Consider the following 21726-nt stretch of genomic DNA (forward strand, 5'->3'; position numbering starts at 1 on the left):
GGTGGAGGGGATAAAGGGGGACTTCAAGAGGTGAGATGTTCTCCCTCTTTCGTTGGCTGGGAGAGTCCGGACTGTGAAGTGACAGGGCTTACCAATATTTCTGTTTGTCTTTCAGAGTGTGGATAAATAGGTTGATTTCAGAATATATATGGGCGTGTAGAGTACCTCAGGTTAGGAAGGTGTTTTTGGATAGGGACAGGTGCAGAGGAGGATTGGCCGAATTTGTTGAATTACTACTTGGTGGCGAACATGGTGAAGGTTCAGAAGTGGGTTGCAGAGGAAGGGTTGGTGAGGGAGCAGATGGAGGTGGCTTCGTGTATGGGGGCAGGTTTTCAGAGAGATATTTGAAAATCAGGGATTTTGGGAGGAAGGAGCTGCGTTTCCAAATTTGCCACCCTTGTTATTGCTTGAAAAGATTATGGCTGGGATTCTCCGAACCCGCGCCGGGCCGGAGAATCCACGGGGGGGGGGGTGGGGGGGGGGGAGGCGTGAATCCCGCCGCGCTGCCGTCTTCCCTATTCTCCGGCACCATTTTCCGTTGACAGCCCCCCCTCCCCGGCAATTCTCCAGGTCCTGATGGGCCGAGTGGCCGATGGGTTTGGCCCAGTCCGCCGACGTGAATTACTCACCTCACACATGGCGGGATCTGGAAGTTAAGTATGCGGGGGCCATCTTGGCGGGGGGGGGATCCAACCCCTCCACGGTGGCCTGGTCCGCGATCGGGGCTTACCGATTGGCGGGCGGGCTGCTTTCGTGGGGGCCTACTTTACTCCGCGCCGGACCCCTGTAGGGCTCTGCCATATTGCCAGGCGGCCGGCGCAGAGAAGGAAACCCCCGCACTTGCGCGGAAATACGGTGGCCGTTCTGCGCAGGTGCGAACTCGTGCCGGCCCTTTGGCGTCGGCTGGAGCTGCGGGAACCACTCCAGTGTCAACCTCGCTACCTAGAAAAGGGAGAATTCCTCATTTTCAGGGGCCGTTGATGCCGGAGTGGTTGCCGCCGGTTTTCACGCCGGCGTGGGGGCATAGCCCCATTATTGGAGAAACCCGCTCTCTGTCTTAAGATGATATTTATGGGGGGTTAATGGAGAGGGAAAGGCCTCAGTGAAGGAGGTAAAACGGAGGTTAGAGGAAGAGCAAACGGAAGTCAGAGATATGGAGCAAGGCACTGTGGAGCGTAAATTCGACCTCCTCTTGTGCAGGATTGAGCCTAACTCAATTCAAAGTGGTGCATAAAGCGCACACAACAGTATCACGGAACTCTTTTTTTATCTGGGGGGGGGGGGAGATAAATGTGGGCAGTGTTCAGGGGGCTGTAAACCACACTCACATGTTCTGGTCTTGCCCGAAGTTGGTGGAATTTGGAGAGGTTTTTTTCCGAGGTTATATTGGAAATTTTGGGAGTGAGGGTGGCCCCAGCCCATGGGTGGCGATATTCGTGGTGTCGGAGCATCGGAGAGTGCAGGTGGCGAGAGAGGCTGATGGGTTGGCCTTTGCCTCTCTGATAGCCCGGAGGTGGATCTTGTTAGAGTGGCAGGATCCGTAGCCGCCCAAGGCAGCAGGGTGGGTGAGTGACCTGGCGGAATTCGTATTTGCCATTCGAGGATCCGAGGAGGGATTCTTCTTGAGACGGAGATTGTTCATAGCCTTCTTTAAGGAGTGGTGGAGATAAAAAGATACTCACGTGTATGGCCAGCGAGCCATTTAAAGTGTACTAAATGGGCAGTACACACCAAAGTGATACTCGAGGAAACTGGTGGTGAGCTGCCTTCTTGAACCGCTGCAGTCCCTGAGGTGTAGGTACACCCACTGTGCTGTTAGGGAGGAAGTTCCAGGATTTTGGCACAGTGACAGTGAAGGAATGGCAATATATTTCCAAATCGGGATGCTGTGTGGCTTGGGGGGCTCTGCCAGGTGCTGGTGTTCCATTCACATGCTGCCCTTGACCTTCTAGTTGCTGGTTTAGGATTTCCCATACTAGTGGGTTCCCTATCCATAAGGTGGGAAGACATGGAGGGGGTGAAAATTCAGAGGGAGAGTAGGTCACATCTAAAGAAGCACTTTGAGAGCTGCGTGGGGCAGAGAGGAATCTCTGTGGTGGATTGGGCATCATGCCATTTAAGATGGAAGAAAAATCCTATAAGAGCCCTTGTCTTTGATTGGGTCACTCTGGGGTTGGCTCACAATCAGATCTTGAATCAAACTCCCATTAAATCAGAGCAAACCCAGGAATGATACATTCCAACCAGTAGAGTGCAGCTAGACAGAGAGGGAATGAGGCAGCCTGAATAGAAAGCTATCTACAGCTTTCTCTTGGTCGTATTATTTATTTCCGTGTTTTTGTAGGTTCAAGGTGAGAGAATCCTTTGAACAAGTAGTAAGTTTCTCATGAGAATGTCGCTTTAAGAAATGGTTCGCTGCTCATGTTACTGCAGTGATGTCAGAGTGTGGGTGGAGCTGAGCTCTGGTTCTGCTTTTTAGTTTCACTTTGGGGAAAGCTTGAGTGTGCTCCGTCTTTTTGGTTTTGTATTTCAGTGTGTGGCAGCTGAAGTCAGCCAAAGCAGCTGTACTGTTGATCTCTCTGCCATGAAGGACTATCTCTTGATCATTTGGTGAATTCAGAATTAGAAATGTTTTCAGTATTGAATGTAAACCCTGATGTGCTTCTGTTTAGAGATTTGTTAAGTCTTCTGGGTGTTAGAAGGACAGCATACAGGTTACTTAGTGTTGTAGTCTTTGGGGGTTATCTTTGAATTACTGGTTGCTAAGATATTCACTGTTTATTTTAAAAAGGTTAGCTTGAGTTCATAGAATAAACATTGTTTTGTTTTAAAAAATACTGGTCCATTTCTGCTGTGCCACACCTGTAGAGTGGGCCGTGTGCTCCCCATACCACATTCTGATAAAAGTTGTGGGCCAGGTGAACTCCATGGTACACTTTGGGGTTCTCTAAACCCTGACCCATAACAAGTTTGCTAGACCTTAATTCACCCTCTGAAAGGAGAGACAGCATGAAAAGAGACAAGTGTCAGTAAGGGAGCGGTGTCAGGAGTGACCTTAAATTCAGGAGACATTCTTATCACACTATTTACCCAAAGAGAGCTTTATAAAATGTAATTGCATTGGAGGGTTGGTGATCCCTACCTTTATTATTGCGTATTTCCTGCTCGAGCTGAATGCCTCTCTTCTCCAACTCAAGGAACATCTGTTCAATCTCTTCCAGCCGCCTCTGAATCATCTGTAGTTGAGGGAGAAAATGCAGGCTCAATACAGGAGAAAACGCAGGCTCAACACAGGAGAAAATGCAGGCTCAACACAGGAGAAAACGCAGGCTCAACACAGGAGAACACGCAGGCTCAACACAAGAGAACACGTAGGATCAACACAGGAGAAAATGCAGGATCAACACAGGAGAAAATGCAGACTCAACACAAGAGAACACGTAGGATCAACATAGGAGAACACGCAGGTTCAACAGAGGAGGAAACGCCGGCTCAACACAGGAGAAAACGCCAGTTCAACACAGGAGGAAACGCCAGTTCAACACAGGAGGAAACGCAGGAGGTAGTGCAGGCTCAACACAGGAGGAAACGCCGGCTCAACACAGGAGGAAACGCCAGTTCAACACAGGAGGAAACGCCAGCTAAACACAAGAGGAAACGCCGGCTCAACACAGGAGGAAACGCCAGTTCAACACAGGAGGAAATACCAGCTCAACACAGGAGAAACGCCAGCTCAACACAGGAGGAAACGCCAGTTGAACACAGGAGGAAACGCCAGTTCAACACAGGAGGAAACGTCAGCTCAACACAGGAGGTAACGCCAGCTCAATACAGGAGGAAACGCAGAAGGTAGCGCAGGCTCAACACAGGGGGTAATGCCAGCTCAACACAGGAGGAAACGCCGGCTCAACACAGGAGGAAACGCCAGTTCAACACAGGAGGAAACGCCAGTTCAACACAGGAGGAAACGCCAGCTAAACACAGGAGGAAACGCCGGCTCAACACAGGAGGTAACGCCAGCTCAACAGAGGAGGAAACGCCAGCTCAACACAGGAGAAAACGCCGGCTCAACACAGGAGGAAACGCCAGTTCAACACAGGAGGAAACGCATGAGGTAGCGCAGGCTCAACACAGGGGGTAACGCCAGCTCAACACAGGAGGAAACGCCAGTTCAACACAGGAGGAAACGCCAGTTCAACACAGGAGGAAACGCAGGAGGTAGCGCAGGCTCAACGCAGGAGGAAACGCCGGCTCAACACAGGAGGAAACGCCAGTTCAACACAGGAGGAAACGCCAGCTAAACACAGGAGGAAACGCCGGCTCAACACAGGAGGAAACGCCAGTTCAACACAGGAGGAAACGCCAGCTCAACACAGGAGGAAACGCCAGTTCAACACAGGAGGAAACGCCAGTTCAACACAGGAGGAAACGCCAGTTCAACACAGGAGGAAACGTCAGCTCAACACAGGAGGAAACACCAGTTCAACACAGGAGGAAACGCCAGTTCAACACAGGAGGAAATGTCAGCTCAACACAGGAGGTAACGCCAGCTCAATACAGGAGGAAACGCAGGAGGTAGCGCAGGCTCAACACAGGGGGTAACGCCAGCTCAACACAGGAGGAAACGCCGGCTCAACACAGGAGGAAACGCCAGTTCAACACAGGAGGAAACGCCAGTTCAACACAGGAGGAAACGCCAGCTAAACACAGGAGGAAACGCCGGCTCAACACAGGAGGTAACGCCAGCTCAACAGAGGAGGAAACGCCAGCTCAACACAGGAGAAAACATCGGCTCAACACAGGAGGAAACGCCGGGTCAACACAGGAGGAAACGCCAGTTCAACACAGGAGGAAATGCAGGAGGTAGCGCAGGCTCAACACAGGGGGTAACGCCAGCTCAACACAGGAGGAAACGCCAGTTCAACACAGGAGGAAACGCCAGTTCAACACAGGAGGAAACGCAGGAGGTAGCGCAGGCTCAACACAGGAGGAAACGCCGGCTCAACACAGGAGGAAACGCCAGTTCAACACAGGAGGAAACGCCAGCTAAACACAGGAGGAAATGCCGGCTCAACACAGGAGGAAACGCCAGTTCAACACAGGAGGAAATACCAGCTCAACACAGGAGAAACGCCAGCTCAACACAGGAGGAAACGGCAGTTGAACACAGGAGGAAACGCCAGTTCAACACAGGAGGAAACGTCAGCTCAACACAGGAGGTAACGCCAGCTCAATACAGGAGGAAATGCCAGCTCAACACAGGAGGAAACGCCAGCTCAACACAGGAGGAAACGCCGGCTCAACACAGGAGGAAATCCCAGCTCAACACAGGAGGAAATCCCAGCTCAACACAGGAGGAAACGCCGGCTCAACACAGGAGGAAACGGCAGTTCAACACAGGAGGAAACGCCAGCTCAACACAGGAGGAAACGCCAGTTCAACACAGGAGGAAATGCCAGCTCAACACAGGAGGAAACGCAGGAGGTAGCGCAGGCTCAATACAGGAGGAAACGCCAGTTCAATACAGGAGGAAACGCCAGCTCAACACAGGAGGAAACGCCAGTTCAACACAGGAAGAAACGTCAGCTCAACACAGGAGGAAACGCCAGTTGAACACAGGAGGAAACGCCAGTTCAACATAGGAGGAAACGCAGGAGGTAGCGCAGGCTCAACACAGGGGGCAACGCCAGCTCAACACAGGAGGAAACGCCGGCTCAACACAGGAGGAAACGCCAGTTCAACACAGGAGGAAACGCCAGTTCAACACAGGAGGAAACGCCAGCTAAACACAGGAGGAAACGCCGGCTCAACACAGGAGGTAACGCCAGCTCAACAGAGGAGGAAACGCCAGCTCAACACAGGAGAAAACATCGGCTCAACACAGGAGGAAATGCCGGGTCAACACAGGAGGAAACGCCAGTTCAACACAGGAGGAAATGCAGGAGGTAGCGCAGGCTCAACACAGGGGGTAACGCCAGCTCAACACAGGAGGAAACGCCAGTTCAACACAGGAGGAAACGCCAGTTCAACACAGGAGGAAACGCAGGAGGTAGCGCAGGCTCAACACAGGAGGAAACGCCGGCTCAACACAGGAGGAAACGCCAGTTCAACACAGGAGGAAACGCCAGCTAAACACAGGAGGAAACGCCAGCTAAACACAGGAGGAAACGCCGGCTCAACACAGGAGGAAACGCCAGTTCAACACAGGAGGAAATACCAGCTCAACACAGGAGAAACGCCAGCTCAACACAGGAGGAAACGCCAGTTGAACACAGGAGGAAACGTCAGCTCAACACAGGAGGAAACGTCAGCTCAACACAGGAGGTAACTCCAGCTCAATACAGGAGGAAACGCCAGCTCAACACAGGAGGAAACGCCAGCTCAACACAGGAGGAAACGCCGGCTCAACACAGGAGGAAATCCCAGCTCAACACAGGAGGAAATCCCAGCTCAACACAGGAGGAAACGCCGGCTCAACACAGGAGGAAACGGCAGTTCAACACAGGAGGAAACGCCAGCTCAACACAGGAGGAAACGCCAGTTCAACACAGGAGGACATGCCAGCTCAACACAGGAGGAAACGCAGGAGGTAGCGCAGGCTCAATACAGGAGGAAACGCCAGTTCAATACAGGAGGAAACGCCAGCTCAACACAGGAGGAAATGCCAGTTCAACACAGGAGGAAACGCCAGCTCAACACAGGAGGAAACGCCAGCTCAACACAGGAGGAAATACGGTAGGTAGCGCCGGGTCAACACAGGAGGAATCCCCAGCTCAACACAGGAGGAAACGCCAGCTCAATACAGGAGGAAACGCCAGTTCAACACAGGAGGAAATGGCAGCTCAACACAGGAGGAAACACCAGCTCAACACAGGAGGAAATAGCTCCATATTAATGACATGAACTGCTCAGATTACTCAGCGATCCTGGCATCTCAACTATTCAATACTACTGTTCATTATGATCTAATGAAATGTCATCATGTCCTGGAACATAAAGGGCAGGAGTTTCCGTTTCTCAGAATAAGTGTTGACTCCGGCGCAGAATTGGTGGCGTTTCACGATAGCTAATCTGGCGCCACACTTATAATGGTTTTTCTACTGTTAAGGAGCTAGCACTGGTGCCAGATGGAACACAATCGATTCCAATGAGAAATGGTATGGGATTCACTGGTTTCCGCGGTTGGCACTCAGGAGGTCGACAAGCTGCAGCCGCATATACACACTTCACTTCCCGCACACACCATCCCAGCCAACAAGATGGCAGCAAGTACAGTGAACCCGAGATTTACGGACACCAAGCTCGAGACCCTCCTAGACATGGTAGAGGAGAGGCAGATGACATTGTATCCTGGACTGGGAAGAAGGCTGCCAGCCACCGCCATTCACCATGCCTGGGCGCAGGTGGCAGAGACGGTCAGCGCCGTGGGGAACAACGTCCGGACTGGACAGCAGTGCTACAAAGAACTGCATGACCGCCTCAGGGCGGCCGGGGTGAGTGCTCCTGGCACCTACCCCCGTCACACACATCAGTAACCCCCCCCCCTACCCGGAGGGCGTCCAATCCCACACCCTGCACCATATTCCAGAACTCATATCGGCCACCATGCCGGGTGCTCTGGCTACTGAGGCCACCAGCTACCCACCCCTGGGCTGCATGTGTCAGACTCTCTAACACTGTTTGCCCCCGTCACCTCCCAGAAAAAGCCGAGAGTGGAAGAAGACTGAAGGGCGACCGCTGGACCTGCTTCCCCTCTCCACAGCAGAGCAGTGGGCCCTGGATGTGGACGGCGGCCCAGAGGAAAGGGAGGTCTCTGAGGTGGAGTACTAGCAAGGAAGAGTGGCCCTGCATGAATTGCGGTTCCCCATGATACGTGTGTCACCCCCCCCCCCCCACACACACAACACCACCCCCACACCACCCTCGCCTTCATCCCCATCCTCAACCCCACACCACCCTCATCCCCACCATCCAACTCGCCCCCCCCCCCGGCCCACAGTTAACCATGCATCTTGTCTTGTGTCTTACAGGACCTGCCAGAGATGGGGCGGGTGCATCTGGCGTCCCCTGCTGCAGCTGCAGCCCTCCCCCCCCCCCGTAAACCGTGCAGCGACGCTGAGAGCAGCTCTGATTAGTACGTTTGCAAACGACACAAAGGTTGGTGGAATTGCGGATAGCATTGAGGAGTGTCAGAGGATACAACATGATTTAGATCGTTTGGAGACTTGGGCGGAGAGATGGCAGATTGAGTTTAATCCGGACAAGTGTGAGGTCATGCATTTTGGAAGGTCTAATGCAGGTAAGGAATATACAGTGAATGGTAGAACCCTCAAGAGTATTGACAGTCAGAGAGATCATGGTGTACAGGTCCACAGGTCACTGAAAGGGGCAACACAGGTGGAGAAGGTAGTCAAGAAGGCATCGGGCATGCTTGCCTTCATTGGCTGGGGCATTCAGTATAAGAATTGTCAAGTCATGTTGCAGTTGTATAGAACCTTAGTTAGGCCACACTTGGAGTATAGTGTTCAATTCTGGTCGCCACATTACCAGAAGGATGTGGAGGCTTCAAAGAGGGTGCAGAAGAGATTTACCAGGATGTTGCCTGGTATGGAGGGCATTAGCTATGAGGAGCGGTTGAATAAACTCGGTTTGTTCTCACTGGAACGACGGAGGTTGAGGGGTGACCTGATAGAGGTCTACAAAATTATGAGGGGCATAGACAGGGTGGATAGTCGGAGGCTTTTTCCCAGGGTAGAGGGGTCAATTACTAGGGGGCATAGGTTTAAGGTGCGAGGGGCAAGGTTTAGAGCAGATGTACGAGGCAAGTTTTTTACACAGAGGATAGTGGGTGCCTCGCTGCCAGAGGAAGTGGTGGAAGCAGGGACGATAGTAACGTTTAAGGGGCATCTTGACAAATACATGAATAGGATGGGAATAGAGGGATACGACCCAGGAAGTGTTGAAGATTTTAGTTTAGACGGGCAGCATGGTCGCCACAGACTTGGCGGGCCGAAGGGCCTGTTCCTGTGCTGTACTTTTCTTTGTTCTTTGTTTGTTCATGGCAACCCTCCACCCGAGACGCAGGACACGAGTCCGGTGATGTCACTGATTTCCTGTCACAGCTGTGTCCGTGGCCCTCCAACATCCCAGAGACACTCACTTCGGTTGGGCACTTTAGTGAAGAGGCTCCTGGTGCTCACCACACAGCTGATCCGGTACAGCAAGTAATAATAATAATAATTGCTTACTGTCACAAGTAGGCTTCAATTAAGTTACTGTGAAAAGCCCTTAGTCGCCGCATTCCGGCGCCTGTTCGTGGGAGGCCGATACGGGAATTGAACCCACTCTGCTGGCCTTGTTCTGTATTACAAGCCAGTTGTTTAGCCCACTGTGCTAAACCAGGTGGAGGTAGAAATACCTGAGGGGCGAACCCCAGGTACAAGCTGCCGTCCAGAAGGGTTTCGGGCTTCTGGTGCAGATAGTCTGGTGCAGCAGGGTAGCATGGTGGTTAGCATAAATGCTTCACAGCTCCAGGGTCCCAGGTTCGATTCCCGGCTGGGTCACTGTCTGTGTGGAGTCTGCACGTCCTCCCCCTGTGTGCGTGGGTTTCCTCCGGGTGCTCCGGTTTCCTCCCACAGTCCAAAGATGTGCGGGTTAGGTGGATTGGCCATGCTAAATTGCCCGTAGTGTCCTAATAAAAGTAAGGTTAATGGGGGGATTGTTGGGTTACGGGTATAGGGTGGATACGTGGGTTTGAGTAGGGTGATCATGGCTCGGCACAACATTGAGGGCCGAAGGGCCTGTTCTGTGCTGTACTGTTCTATGTTCTATGATTGTGGCGGTGCAGTCACAGAGCCAGGCACTACATGAGGGGATGTCGGCGAGCATCCAGTACCTTCAAGGGGAGTTGGAGGAATCCAAGCGTGTGCAGGAGCAGGAGGTAGTGGCGGTCATGTGTGCCACCCAGACCAACACCGCACGGGTGGCATCCGGGGTGGAGGCCTTGGGGGACGAGGGTTTTGGCTATGGATTGGCATGGCCAAGGTGTCTAACAGGCAACCATGTGCCAGAGCCACCTGGAAATGACAGCAGCGGCATTCCTGAGCGTGGCCCAGTCACAGCAGGCCATGGCTAAGAACGTCAGCGGCATTGCCCAAGTGCTAGCCAATGTGGTGCAGACACGGAGGGAGGTGGCCAATCCCAGGGGGAGATGGCTCAGTCAGTGGCTGATGTCACACAAACTCAGAGGAAGTCAACGGATGATGTTGCGTAGTCCCAGACGGTGATGGTCCACTCCATGTGCGCCATGGCTACGAGCATGCAGACCCTGTTCAAGACCAGAGCGGGCCGCCAGTACTGGCAGTGCCAGGTTGGGCGGGGTGGGGGGGGGGGGGGTGGCGTGGGGGGGGGGGGGGGGGAGGGGGGAGTGGGGAGCCTCAGGGAATAGCTCCCCTCACACTCCCATCCTATGGAGTAGCCTGGGGGTCATCGGGCACCCTGAGGGAGGGGGAAGTAATGGGGCCCTTGCCGGAGACTCCCAATGGGGAGCTGGAATACTGCAGCACCTCGACCTCCCCCTCCCCCCTCCTGTCCCTGGGGCATCTGCTGGGCAACAGGCAGAACAGGGCAGCGCCACGCTACCTGAGTCGCCCGAGTAGCAGCTGGGTCCATCCAGGCCCGGTCACCCCAGAAGACGGCAGCCAACAGGGACCTAGGTCGCAGGGAAGGAATCTAAAGAGGCCGCCTCCACTCCTGCTGTACCAACTGGGGAACCACCAAGATGTAACGTTAGGGCCCATAAGGTCAGAAAGTTAGACGCTAGTTAAGTTGGTGCGGCTGCAGGGCACAGTTTAATTATAGGGGCTTGATCACAAATCTGTATGTATGTTGTGACATTGAACAACTGTTAACACTGGTATAACCTGTCTCAGTGCTCTTTCAGATGGGTGCGAGGAGTGGGCTGGTCTGGGCTCGCCAGAGAGGGGGGGAGGAATGGGTAGATGCTGTGGATGGCCTGCCCCCCCCCACAACCATCCCCACCACCGTGTGATGGAATGGCCAGCGTGCATGCAGGGATCACCCAGGTGGATGGTGGAAAGCACTACCGTGAGCAGGAGTCAGGCATTGTCAAATGATGTGGAGCACCAGAGCTCATTGCAAAGCGGGTTATCATCATCCTCTATCCCATGGACCAGACCCGGTGTTGCTGCCAACCCAGGGCCCCACCCCATATTGCGACAGGTATGTATAGCGGAGGGGCAGCACGGTGGCACAGTGGTTAGCATTGCTGCCTATGGCGCTGAGGACCCGGGTTCGAATCCCGGCTCTGGGTCACTGTCCGTGTGGAGTTTGCACATTCTCCCCGTGTCTGCGTGGGTTTCACCCCCACAACCCAAAGATGTGCAGGATAGGTAGATTGGCCACGCTAAATTGCCCCTTAATTGGAAAAAATAATTGGGTACTCTAAATTTTTTTTAAAAGTATGAATAGCGGAGGGGATGCAGGCAAGGGGGTCGTCCGGGGTGGGGGGGGAGATTGGGAGGTGAGTGGGGGTTGGAATGCAGCGTTTGTGTCCCTGGGCAGTCTCACCACCCCTCCCCCAGCTGGTGAACCTCAAGGCAATCAGAGCGTCCCATGCACATTGGCCCTGGCACACAGGTTGTGCGGCGTCCCATGCCTGCCTGTTCTCAATGCCCTGCCCATCCTCCCACTCACCCACATCCTCCTCATTGGACAAGGTCTGGTGTTCCTCCTGCTCCTCTAGCACATCGCCCCTCTCCTGCGCAATGCTGTGGAGGACGCAACAGGCCACCACGATGCAGGCGAACCTCTCAGCATCATACTGGACAGCCCCTCCGGAATAGTCCAGACACCTAAACCACCCCTTCAGGAGGCCAAAGCACCCCCGGTCGCTGTATGGGCATCATTGTAGCGGGTCTCCACATAGATCTGTGGCCTCCAGATAGGTGGCATCACCGATAACTGCAGTGGATAACCCCTGTTGCCCAGGAGCCAACCTGCCTCCCACCCACGCCCATGTAGGGGCTACAGGGCGCTGCCCTAAGTGGGCCACCAGCGGGTGGCGGCCGGGTGAGGATAGGGCTATGGCAGAGGGTTGGGTGCAGGGTTGGGGGTACCCATACGACCTGTGTCACTCTGCAGAACCAGGGACCAAGCTGGATGGTCAGTGGGATGTGCAGTAAGATGGCTGCCTTACAAGCCGGGGCAGTGCGGTCTGTGACTGGACACTGCCCCAGTCCTGTGGAGTTATGTCACTCGAGTCACTCAGCCTGTTCTCCCATATCCCCTCCCCCCTCCCATGGCTTGGCCGGGTCACACCACCCCCCCCACTCAGCCAACCTGGCCAATATCCGACGCGGCAGCCCACACTCGCACCTCTGTATCCTACCTCCTCTGTCTCTCTCCTTCATCAGTCACAATGGCGGTTTCACGATTTTTAAAAGCAGAAGTGAACTGCGCCTATGGGAACTCGGCCCAATGGAGGCGGAGAATCACGAAAGCCCAGGAGAATACTGGGTCAGGTCCGCTAATGATATGCAAACGGTGTTTACTGTACGTGCGATCCAGGCCGCATTGTTGCCGCTGTCAAGGTGACGGAGAATTGCGATTTGCCGTCAAATCAGCGCCCGCCGTGGTTTTGGCATTGGAACGTATTCTCCGTCCAATCACGTTTTGCGATTTTGGCATTAGCCAACAGAGAATCCCTCCCAAACTCTTCTTTTCTTCACAGCTGCTGCCTCGTCTGCTGAGAATCAGCAGTTTTTGTTTTTATCACAACCCTTAAATCTGTTGATTTCCATCATCAAAACCACCAATTGTATTCAGAAAGGCAATTAGCCCACTCACGCTGCACCTATTTTGAATAGTAAGATGCCCAATTGGCACTTTGCTCGGTGTGTTGGTGCCCAATGGGAGGCACTATTGGTGGAAATAGAAGTTGCCCTTTCCCCAACTCTTCTGAATATGTTGAGGTCCCTTACCATTAACCAGCTCATCAATAGCACATCCAGCTCTTGGAAACCTGTAGAGGGACTGCTTGCAGCTAACCCATCATGGTGTATAGTTAGCTCCAGTATGGGGATATATCACACTCTTGTATGGGTGTATATCACACTCAAGCATGGGGATACATCACACCCCAGTATGGACATATATCATACTCCAGCATGGGCGTATATCACACTGCAGTATGGTGATATATCGCACTCAAGCATAGGGGTATATCACACTCTAGCATGGGATATATCACATTCCAGTACGGGGTATATCACACTCCAGCATGGGGTATATCACACTCCAGCATGGGATATATCACACTCCAGTATGGCGTATATCACATTCCAGTATGGCGTATATCACATTCCAGTATGGACATATATCATACTCCAGCATGGGGTATATCACATTCCAGTACGGGGTATATCACACTCCAGCATGGGGTATATCACACTCCAGTATGGGGTATATCACATTCCAGCATGGGATATATCACACTCCAGCATGGGATATATCACACTCCAGTATGGGATATATCACATTCCAGTACGGGGTATATCACACTCCAGCATGGGGTATATCACACTCCAGTATGGGGTATATCACATTCCAGTACGGGGTATATCACACTCCAGCATGGGGTATATCACACTCCAGCATGGGATATATCACACTCCAGCATGGGGTATATCACACTCCAGTATGGGGTATATCACACTCCAGCATGGGATATATCACACTCCAGTATGGGATATATCACATTCCAGTACGGGGTATATCACACTCCAGCATGGGGTATATCACACTCCAGTATGGGATATATCACACTCCAGTATGGGGTATATCACACTCCAGTATGGGGTATATCACATTCCAGTACGGGGTATATCACACTCCAGCATGGGGTATATCACACTCCAGCATGGGATATATCACACTCCAGCATGGGATATATCACACTCCAGCATGGGGTATATCACATTCCAGTATGGGGTATATCACACTCTAGCATGGGATATATCACACTCCAGTTTGGACATATATCATACTCCAGCATGGGCGTATATGATAAGAACATAAGAACTAGGAGCAGGAGTAGGCCATCTGGCCCCTCGAGCCTGCTCCGCCATTCAATGAGATCATGGCTGATCTTTTGTGGACTCAGCTCCACTTTCCGGCCCGAACACCATAACCCTTAATCCCTTTTTTCTTTAAAAAACTATCTATCTTTACCTTAAAAACATTTAATGAAGGAGCAGCACGGTAGCATGGTGGTTAGCATAAACGCTTCACAGCTCCAGGGTCCCAGGTCCCAGGTTCGGTTCCCAGCTAGGTCACAGTCTGTGCGGAGTCTGCACGTCCTCCCCGTGTGTGCGTGGGTTTCCTCCGGGTGCTCCAGTTTCCTCCCACAGTCCAAAGATGTGTAGGTTAGGTGGATTGGCCATGTTAAATTGCCCGTAGTGTCCTAAAAAGTAAGGTTGCGGGGGGGGTTGTTGAGTTACGGGTATAAGGTGGATACGTGGGTTTGAGTAGTGTGATCATTGCTCGGCACAACATCGAGGGCCGAAGGGCCTGTTCTGTGCTGTACTGTTCTATGTTCTATGAGCCTCAACTGCTTCACTGGGCAAGGAATTCCATAGATTCACAACCCATTGGGTGAAGAAGTTCCTCCTAAACTCAATCACACTGCAGTATGGTGATATATCGCACTCAAGCATAGGGGTATATCACACTCTAGCATGGGATATATCACATTCCAGTACGGGGTATATCACACTCCAGCATGGGGTATATCACACTCCAGCATGGGATATATCACACTCCAGCATGGGGTATATCACACTCCAGCATGGGATATATCACACTCCAGTATGGGATATATCACACTCCAGTACGGGGTATATCACACTCCAGCAGGGGATATATCACATTCCAGTACGGGGTATATCACACTCCAGTACGGGGTATATCACACTCCAGCAGGGGGTATATCACACTCCAGCATGGGATATATCACACTCCAGTATGGGGTATATCACACTCCAGTATGGGGTATATCACATTCCAGCATGGGATATATCACACTCCAGTATGGGGCATATCACACTCCAGTATGGGGTAAATCACACTCCAGTATGGGGTATATCACACTCCAGTATGGGATATATCACACTCCAGTATGGGATATATCACACTCCAGTATGGGATATATCACACTCCAGTATGGGGTATATCTCACTCCAGTATGGGGTATATCACACTCCAGTATGGGGTATATCGCACTCCAGTATGGGGTATATCACACTCCAGTATGGGGTATATCACATTCCAGTATGAGGTATATCACACTCCAGTATGGGGTATATCAGACTCCAGTATGGGATATATCACACTCCAGTATGGGGTATATCACATTCCAGTATGGGGTATATCACACTCCAGTATGGGGTATATCACACTCCAGTATGGGGTATATCACACTCCAGTATGGCGTATATCACACTCCAGTATGGGGCATATCACACTCCAGTATGGGGCATATCATATTACAGTATGGGATATATCACACTCCAGTATGGGGCATTTCACACTCCAGTATGGGGTATATCACACTCCAGTATGGGGCATATCACATTACAGTATGGGATATATCACACTCCAGTATGGGATATATCACACTCCAGCATGGGATATATCACACTCCAGTATGGCATAAATCACACTCCAGTATGGGATATATCACACTCCAGTATGGGGTATATCACACTCCAGTATGGGATATATCACACTCCAGTATGGGGTATATCACACTCCAGTATGGGGTATATCACATTCCAGTATGGGGTATATCACACTCCAGTATGGGGTATATCACATTCCAGTATGGGGTATATCACACCCCAGTATGGGATATATCACACTCCAGTATGGGGTATATCACACTCCAGTATGGGGTATATCACACTCCAGTATGGGGTATATCACACTCCAGTATGGGGTATATCACACTCCAGCATGGGGTATATCACACTCCAGTATGGGATATATCACACTCCAGTATGGGATATATCACACTCCAGTATGGGGTATATCACATTCCAGTATGGGGTATATCACATTCCAGTACGGGGTATATCACACTCCAGTATGGGATATATCACACTCCAGTATGGGATATATCACACTCCAGTATGGGGTATATCACACTCCAGTATGGGATATATCACACTCCAGTATGGGGTATATCACACTCCAGTATGGGGTATATCACACTCCAGTATGGGGTATATCACACTCCAGTATGGGGTATATCACACTCCAGTATGGGGCATATCACACTCCAGTATGGGGCATATCACACTCCAGTATGGGGTATATCACACTCCAGTATGGGGTATATCACACTCCAGTCTGGGTTGACACAATGTAATCCAGCCTCAAAACATGAGGCCGGATTCTCCGCTTCGCCAGAACGTGTTTCTCAGCAGCACACCATTTCCTAGTGGCAGGATTCGCGACTACTGCCGCTTGTCAATGGGATTTTCCATTGAAGCCACCCCACACCGCCGGGAAACACCCAGGAGGGGATGCGCTGCAAGCAGGAACAGAGAATCCCACCAGCTGGAAATTTCCATCCGTGGGTGGGATTCTCCGGTCGCGGACGCCAAAATGGTGTTCAGCGATCGGCCGGAGAATCAACGTTTCCGCCGAAATTGGAGGCGCCGCCGCTTTCGCGATGCTTCAAAGCTGCGGACTCTCGGAAAATGGCACACGTCGTATCGACGGCATCAGGACATTGCCGGAGGTCCTCCCCCCGAAGCACCATCGCCGACCGGCCGAGTTCCCGACCATGTCGATCGTGTGTGCTATCATGTGTTGTGAACTCAGTGTGACAGCTGCGGACTCAGTCCAGCATCGCCGGAATCGAGAGTGGGCTGATCCGCGGGCAGGGGGGACTTTGGCAGGGGTTGGGGGCACTGTTGGGGGTCGGTCCTGGGGCCGTGAGCCGGCCAAAGGTGGGGAACTATTTTGCAGGCTGAGTCCATGCGCGGCCAGCGCCATGTTGCAACGCACAGCTGCTCAGGCCGACACCATGCACATGGACGGCCATGGACCAGGCAATTCTCCGGGCCATATCGGCAGCTAGAACCGGGTGCTCTACGCTGCATTTCTGCTAGCCCCCACCCAAACAGAGGATCGGTGGCCATTTTGCGCCAGATGTTCGGTCTTAAAAGGCCACCGTTTCTACGTCGGCGTCAGGACTAGCCTGAGAAATGGAGAGTTCAGCCCTGGATCTCCGTTTCTTTCACCATAGATGCTGTCAGACCTGCTCACATTGTCCAGCACCTTCTGTCTTTGGTCCAGTTTGGGAGACTCGGCAGTGTGGTGGAGGGTAGGCGGGGTTGCTGGTCCTTTCCCAATGTCCCCCTTCCCGGAGATCCCTCAAGCCTGTTGTATGTGCAGTTCCGACCACTCCAAATTAAATAGACTAACTGCCTGTGGGGTGAAGGTGAAACTTTCCTAAAGTGGGAGGGTCAGTCACAACATGTGGTACTTCTACAAGAGCACTGAACTGCACAAGTACAATGTATCCAAGTATTAGCTCATTCAGAACAATAATGTTCAAAACTTGACTTTGTTAAAATATGCCTTCCCATCAGCGACCACCCTTCACAAAGAGCTTCATGGATCGTAGATCACTGTTCCTGAGATGGTGAAAGGTGAAAATCCACCAGTTCTTTCAAGCCCTTCTTTAAAATCAAAGTCATTTATATGGACCTGATGATTTCTAATAATATCCTCCTCAATTAGGCTGGGGGAACACATTCCACGAAGTGTTTAATGTAAACAAAGTGCGCGTCAGATTACCCACTATCTCACATTTACTGAGAAAAAAATTCTGTCCCACAAGCAGCTTTCTTTGTGATTTTCCGAGGCAGCAGAAAGTATTAAATGGAACCCAACAAAATCCCAGTTCTAGGTTTCTAATAGTTTCGCTCTCAAGATTCCTCTCAGAATCAGACTCTTATAGGAGTTGGATTACGCCTAATCTCGGTCTGATTTACTCTCTTCTTGAATAGGTTTTTCCTGTCTATTCTTTTATGAAGTGAGTGTTTGTTATTGGAACTGGCAATTTGGTACAAACAGCGGTTCTCTTGGCCGACCAGACATAGCCCAGCTCACTGTCTGTCAGTGTTAAAATTCCATGGGCAGGATTCTCCGTTCGCCGACGCCAAAATCGGGAAAGGTGATTGTCCAGAGGATCAGTTCCGACATCAAATCGCAAAGCTCCAGCACCAAGACAGCGGCGTCAATGCGTTCCGGAACGCATGTACAGTAGTCACCGTTTGCATATCATTAGCGGGCCTGAAGCAGTATTCTCCGGGACCTCCGTGATTATCCGCCTCCGATGGGCCGAGTTCCTGACGGCATGGTTCTCTTGTGCTTCCAAAAAAGCGTGAAACTGGTGTGGCGGCTGCTGACGGAGAGAGAGGGGTTACGGAAAGTGTCCAACGTCGCCATTGTGTGCTGACAGTTGTGCCGCAGGCTGGGGGGGCTTCGTACATATGGGGAAGAGGGCCGATGGCTTTTGATTACTTAATCGCACTCTGGAGAATCCTGCTCAGGTGTCGATCAGCAGCACCTCCCACAGCTGCAGACTGGCTGGCACACCCATCAGAATTTCTCCACCTGGAGAAGATCAAATACTCCATCCGAGGGTCGGAAGAAGGCTTCCACAAAGCGTGTGTCATGATATGCAGACATGCAGATAATGATATACAGACAGGCAGCTAATGAACGCAGAGAACAGGACATGACCAATGAGCAGGCAGGACACTAAGGGGTGGTATCTCACTATAAAAGGCACGAGGTACTCACACTCCGCCTCTTTCCACTGATGAACATCTACAGAGTGAGTCGGGGTGTATTTACAGTATTACACCTCCAGCACGTGGCTAAGAGCTAGTCTGGTTCAGTCAGACAGAGTAAACACACTTAGGTTAGCAGAGAGTCAAACTCATAGAGAACTGTGCTAACTGTGCTATTGGTTCAATAAATCAGATTGAACTAACTTCAAGGTCTGGAGTATCTTCTGGTTAAAGCTGCATCCAGTTGCAGCTTGTGTTATCCCAGAGTACATAACACCTTCACTCCAGCGTGGAGGCTATTCATCAGCATATTCCAAGACCTGTTGAAGGTCAGTGGCCAATAGGAAGGGAGGGTCGTGGGGTCATCGAGGGCAGACAAGACTGCATAGAGAAGATAGGAACAAAGTGGGGGGAGGGGGCAGCAAGGGAGGAACCTAGGGAAACATCAGGAGGGGGCACAGGAAACAACTATGTGCAAAAACATAGGGGCAACAGGAACAAATCCAAATGAAAAAGGCCTACAGCATCTACGGCAGAAGAAAGGGCCCAAGTTGGAGCCCGAACAACAAAAAGGCGGGGGGGTATACAAATTAAATAACAAAAAAGGATGGGGGGGGAGGGGGGGGTTAGAAGCTTGGGAGTTAATTTTAATGTTTGATTTTTGTAAATTGTTTAATTTGTATTGTATAAAATGAAAAACCTGAATAAAATCATTTAAAAAACGTTAGTCAAAGGGGTAAATTTTAAGGAGTGTATTAAAGGAGCAGAGAAGGAGATGTTTAGGGAGGAAGTTCTAGAGCTTAGTCTATAGAACAAATCGCACATCCTATACATGATGTCACCCGGTGGGTGGTGACTGAGGCAAGTTACTCAGCAAGACAGAATAAGGAAGCTGATGGTGAATCATTAAGCAAGGGACTTGGGTGTTGGCTTAATGAAAATCTGCTGCACACTCAGGTAAAGTAACCTTTTCAAAGCCAATGATGCCACTAACTGAGGAATATTTGATTTACTTGACACGGAATTGAGCGCTGTGCAATCAGACTGCTCTGGGATCCCACTCCATCACTTTGAAAGTAAAACCAAAAGCCACCATCTTGTTCCAGGAGGTGAACCTTGCGAATGTTGCAGTGGACCTTCAGTTACCTTCAGTAATGGGGGGGAAATGGGGCAGTCTGGAATGTGAAAGTAGCTCATATCCCACATTACCTGTGCTTCCAAAAGCCTTGCCATTTCTTGCTGCTTTGCACGCCGTTGAAAAGTACAGCGTTGCCATGTTTCTCGCCTGGCAGAATATCCCTCCGGGCTTAGTTTCTGTGAGAAAGGGAACAATTTCTTTTACTTTTAATTTTCAGTTTCAGCCCTTACTGACAAGACAGATTTGAATAACTTTCGTGTGGGAGATATTTCTGACAAGTGTGCCAGAGCCTCACATCAATCACTGTGCACTGCAGGTCGGTCAGTTAGTTAGGTTTTTCTCTTCACCTAAAGACCCTGCCTTATGCTCAAGAAGAGTCCTATGGACCTGACATCTCTTCATTGTCTCACCCAAGTGGCCATCTCTCATAACCATGTCTAAATAGCATCAGCTGGATACTTGACCATAGAAGACATCAAGGCCAAGACCTAACCTGGCCCTGTACACTTCTCAGAGGGAGTCATTGAAAACAATCAACAGCATGAACCCAAGCTGGTGTTTTTCCTTCATGCAGGGCACTGATTTCCTTGTCTTCAGTTTAACAACAGTTTCAAGGTCAGGGAGATTCTTTTGTAGGTCAGAGCCAAACAAAAGAGGAAAAAATACTTCAGCAATGGAGAACCATGGGTGGCACGGTGGCGCAGTGGTTAACACAGCTGCCTCACGGCGCCGAGGACCCGGGTTCGATCCCGGTCCCGGGTCACTGACCATGTGGAGTTTGCACATTCTCTCTGTGTTGGCGGCCTGAGTCTCACCCCCACAAGGCCAAAGATGTGCAGGCCACGCTAAATTGCCCCTCAATTGGAAAATAAAAGGAAATGGGCACTTCAAATTCATTTTGGAAAAAGCAATGGCGAACCATGTATGATAAACAAGTAAACCTACAGAGCTCCTGCTCTGCCATTCAGTAAGATCATGATTGATTATGCCCTTAACGCCAAGCTCCTGCTGCCCCCCCAGTACCCCGATAAAATAAATGTCAATGAAAACAATAGCGTATTGAACTTAAAACGAGTTTATGTGTCTCTGCTTCTGGTCAGAATAGAAAGTAGCAGACCTCTGGTGGCGACCATGGAGTGAGCGGTTGCACATGTGGTAGTTCCCCCTCAAGGTGGGATTTTAGGCCCTTTCCACGCCTGAGATGGAAAGAGGTGTAACCTCTGGTGTGACTGGTGGATGGATCCACGACCTAGGAGTGGGTCGAGAAGAAGGGAGCTGTTGGAGTAGGAAGTATGTGTGATGCGCCACCGGCTAAGATGGCGGGAGGGCAAGGGCCTGTTCTGCCCGCCCAGTAGTCAACTGAGTAGCTGGTGCACTTCTTAAATGAGAAATTTAGCCAGCAGAGATGATACGCCCTGGAGGACCTGGCCAAGGTGGTAGAGCTGCTGAGAGCAGGGATTGATCAAGTGGAACAGAGGCTCGTGTCCCAGGGCCAGGCGATCCAGAAAGTGGAAGAGACGGTTGGGGAGTACGAGGAACAGCTCACCTCGTCGAGGTGTGGGTGATGTGGTAGACCCAAAAGAGGCTGAAGCAGAAGGTGGAGGACTTGGCGAACCACTCAAGAAGGCAAAATTTGCAGATCATGAGGATGCCCAAAGGCATCAAAGGATGGTCAAAATGGTGGAGCAACTGATGGGGGAG

At 51.3% G+C, this 21726-nt stretch overlaps 1 protein-coding gene across 12 annotated transcripts in view; it reads right to left on the minus strand.

Annotated features, from left to right (window-relative positions):
• mical1 (microtubule associated monooxygenase, calponin and LIM domain containing 1) overlaps positions 1-21726 on the minus strand; it is a 204904-nt gene that overhangs the window by 25121 nt on the left and 158057 nt on the right. For all 12 annotated transcript variants that reach the window (XM_038819533.1, XM_038819540.1, XM_038819539.1 and 9 more), the window contains 2 exons: positions 20097-20201; positions 3143-3236 (listed from right to left, as the gene is read on the minus strand). In XM_038819533.1, coding sequence (XP_038675461.1) covers positions 3143-3236; positions 20097-20201 — 199 coding nt within the window. The remainder of the gene's footprint in view (positions 1-3142; positions 3237-20096; positions 20202-21726) is intronic.

Source organism: Scyliorhinus canicula, chromosome 15 (genome assembly GCF_902713615.1).
Source record: "Scyliorhinus canicula chromosome 15, sScyCan1.1, whole genome shotgun sequence".
In the NCBI taxonomy this organism is placed as follows: Eukaryota; Metazoa; Chordata; class Chondrichthyes; order Carcharhiniformes; family Scyliorhinidae; genus Scyliorhinus; species Scyliorhinus canicula.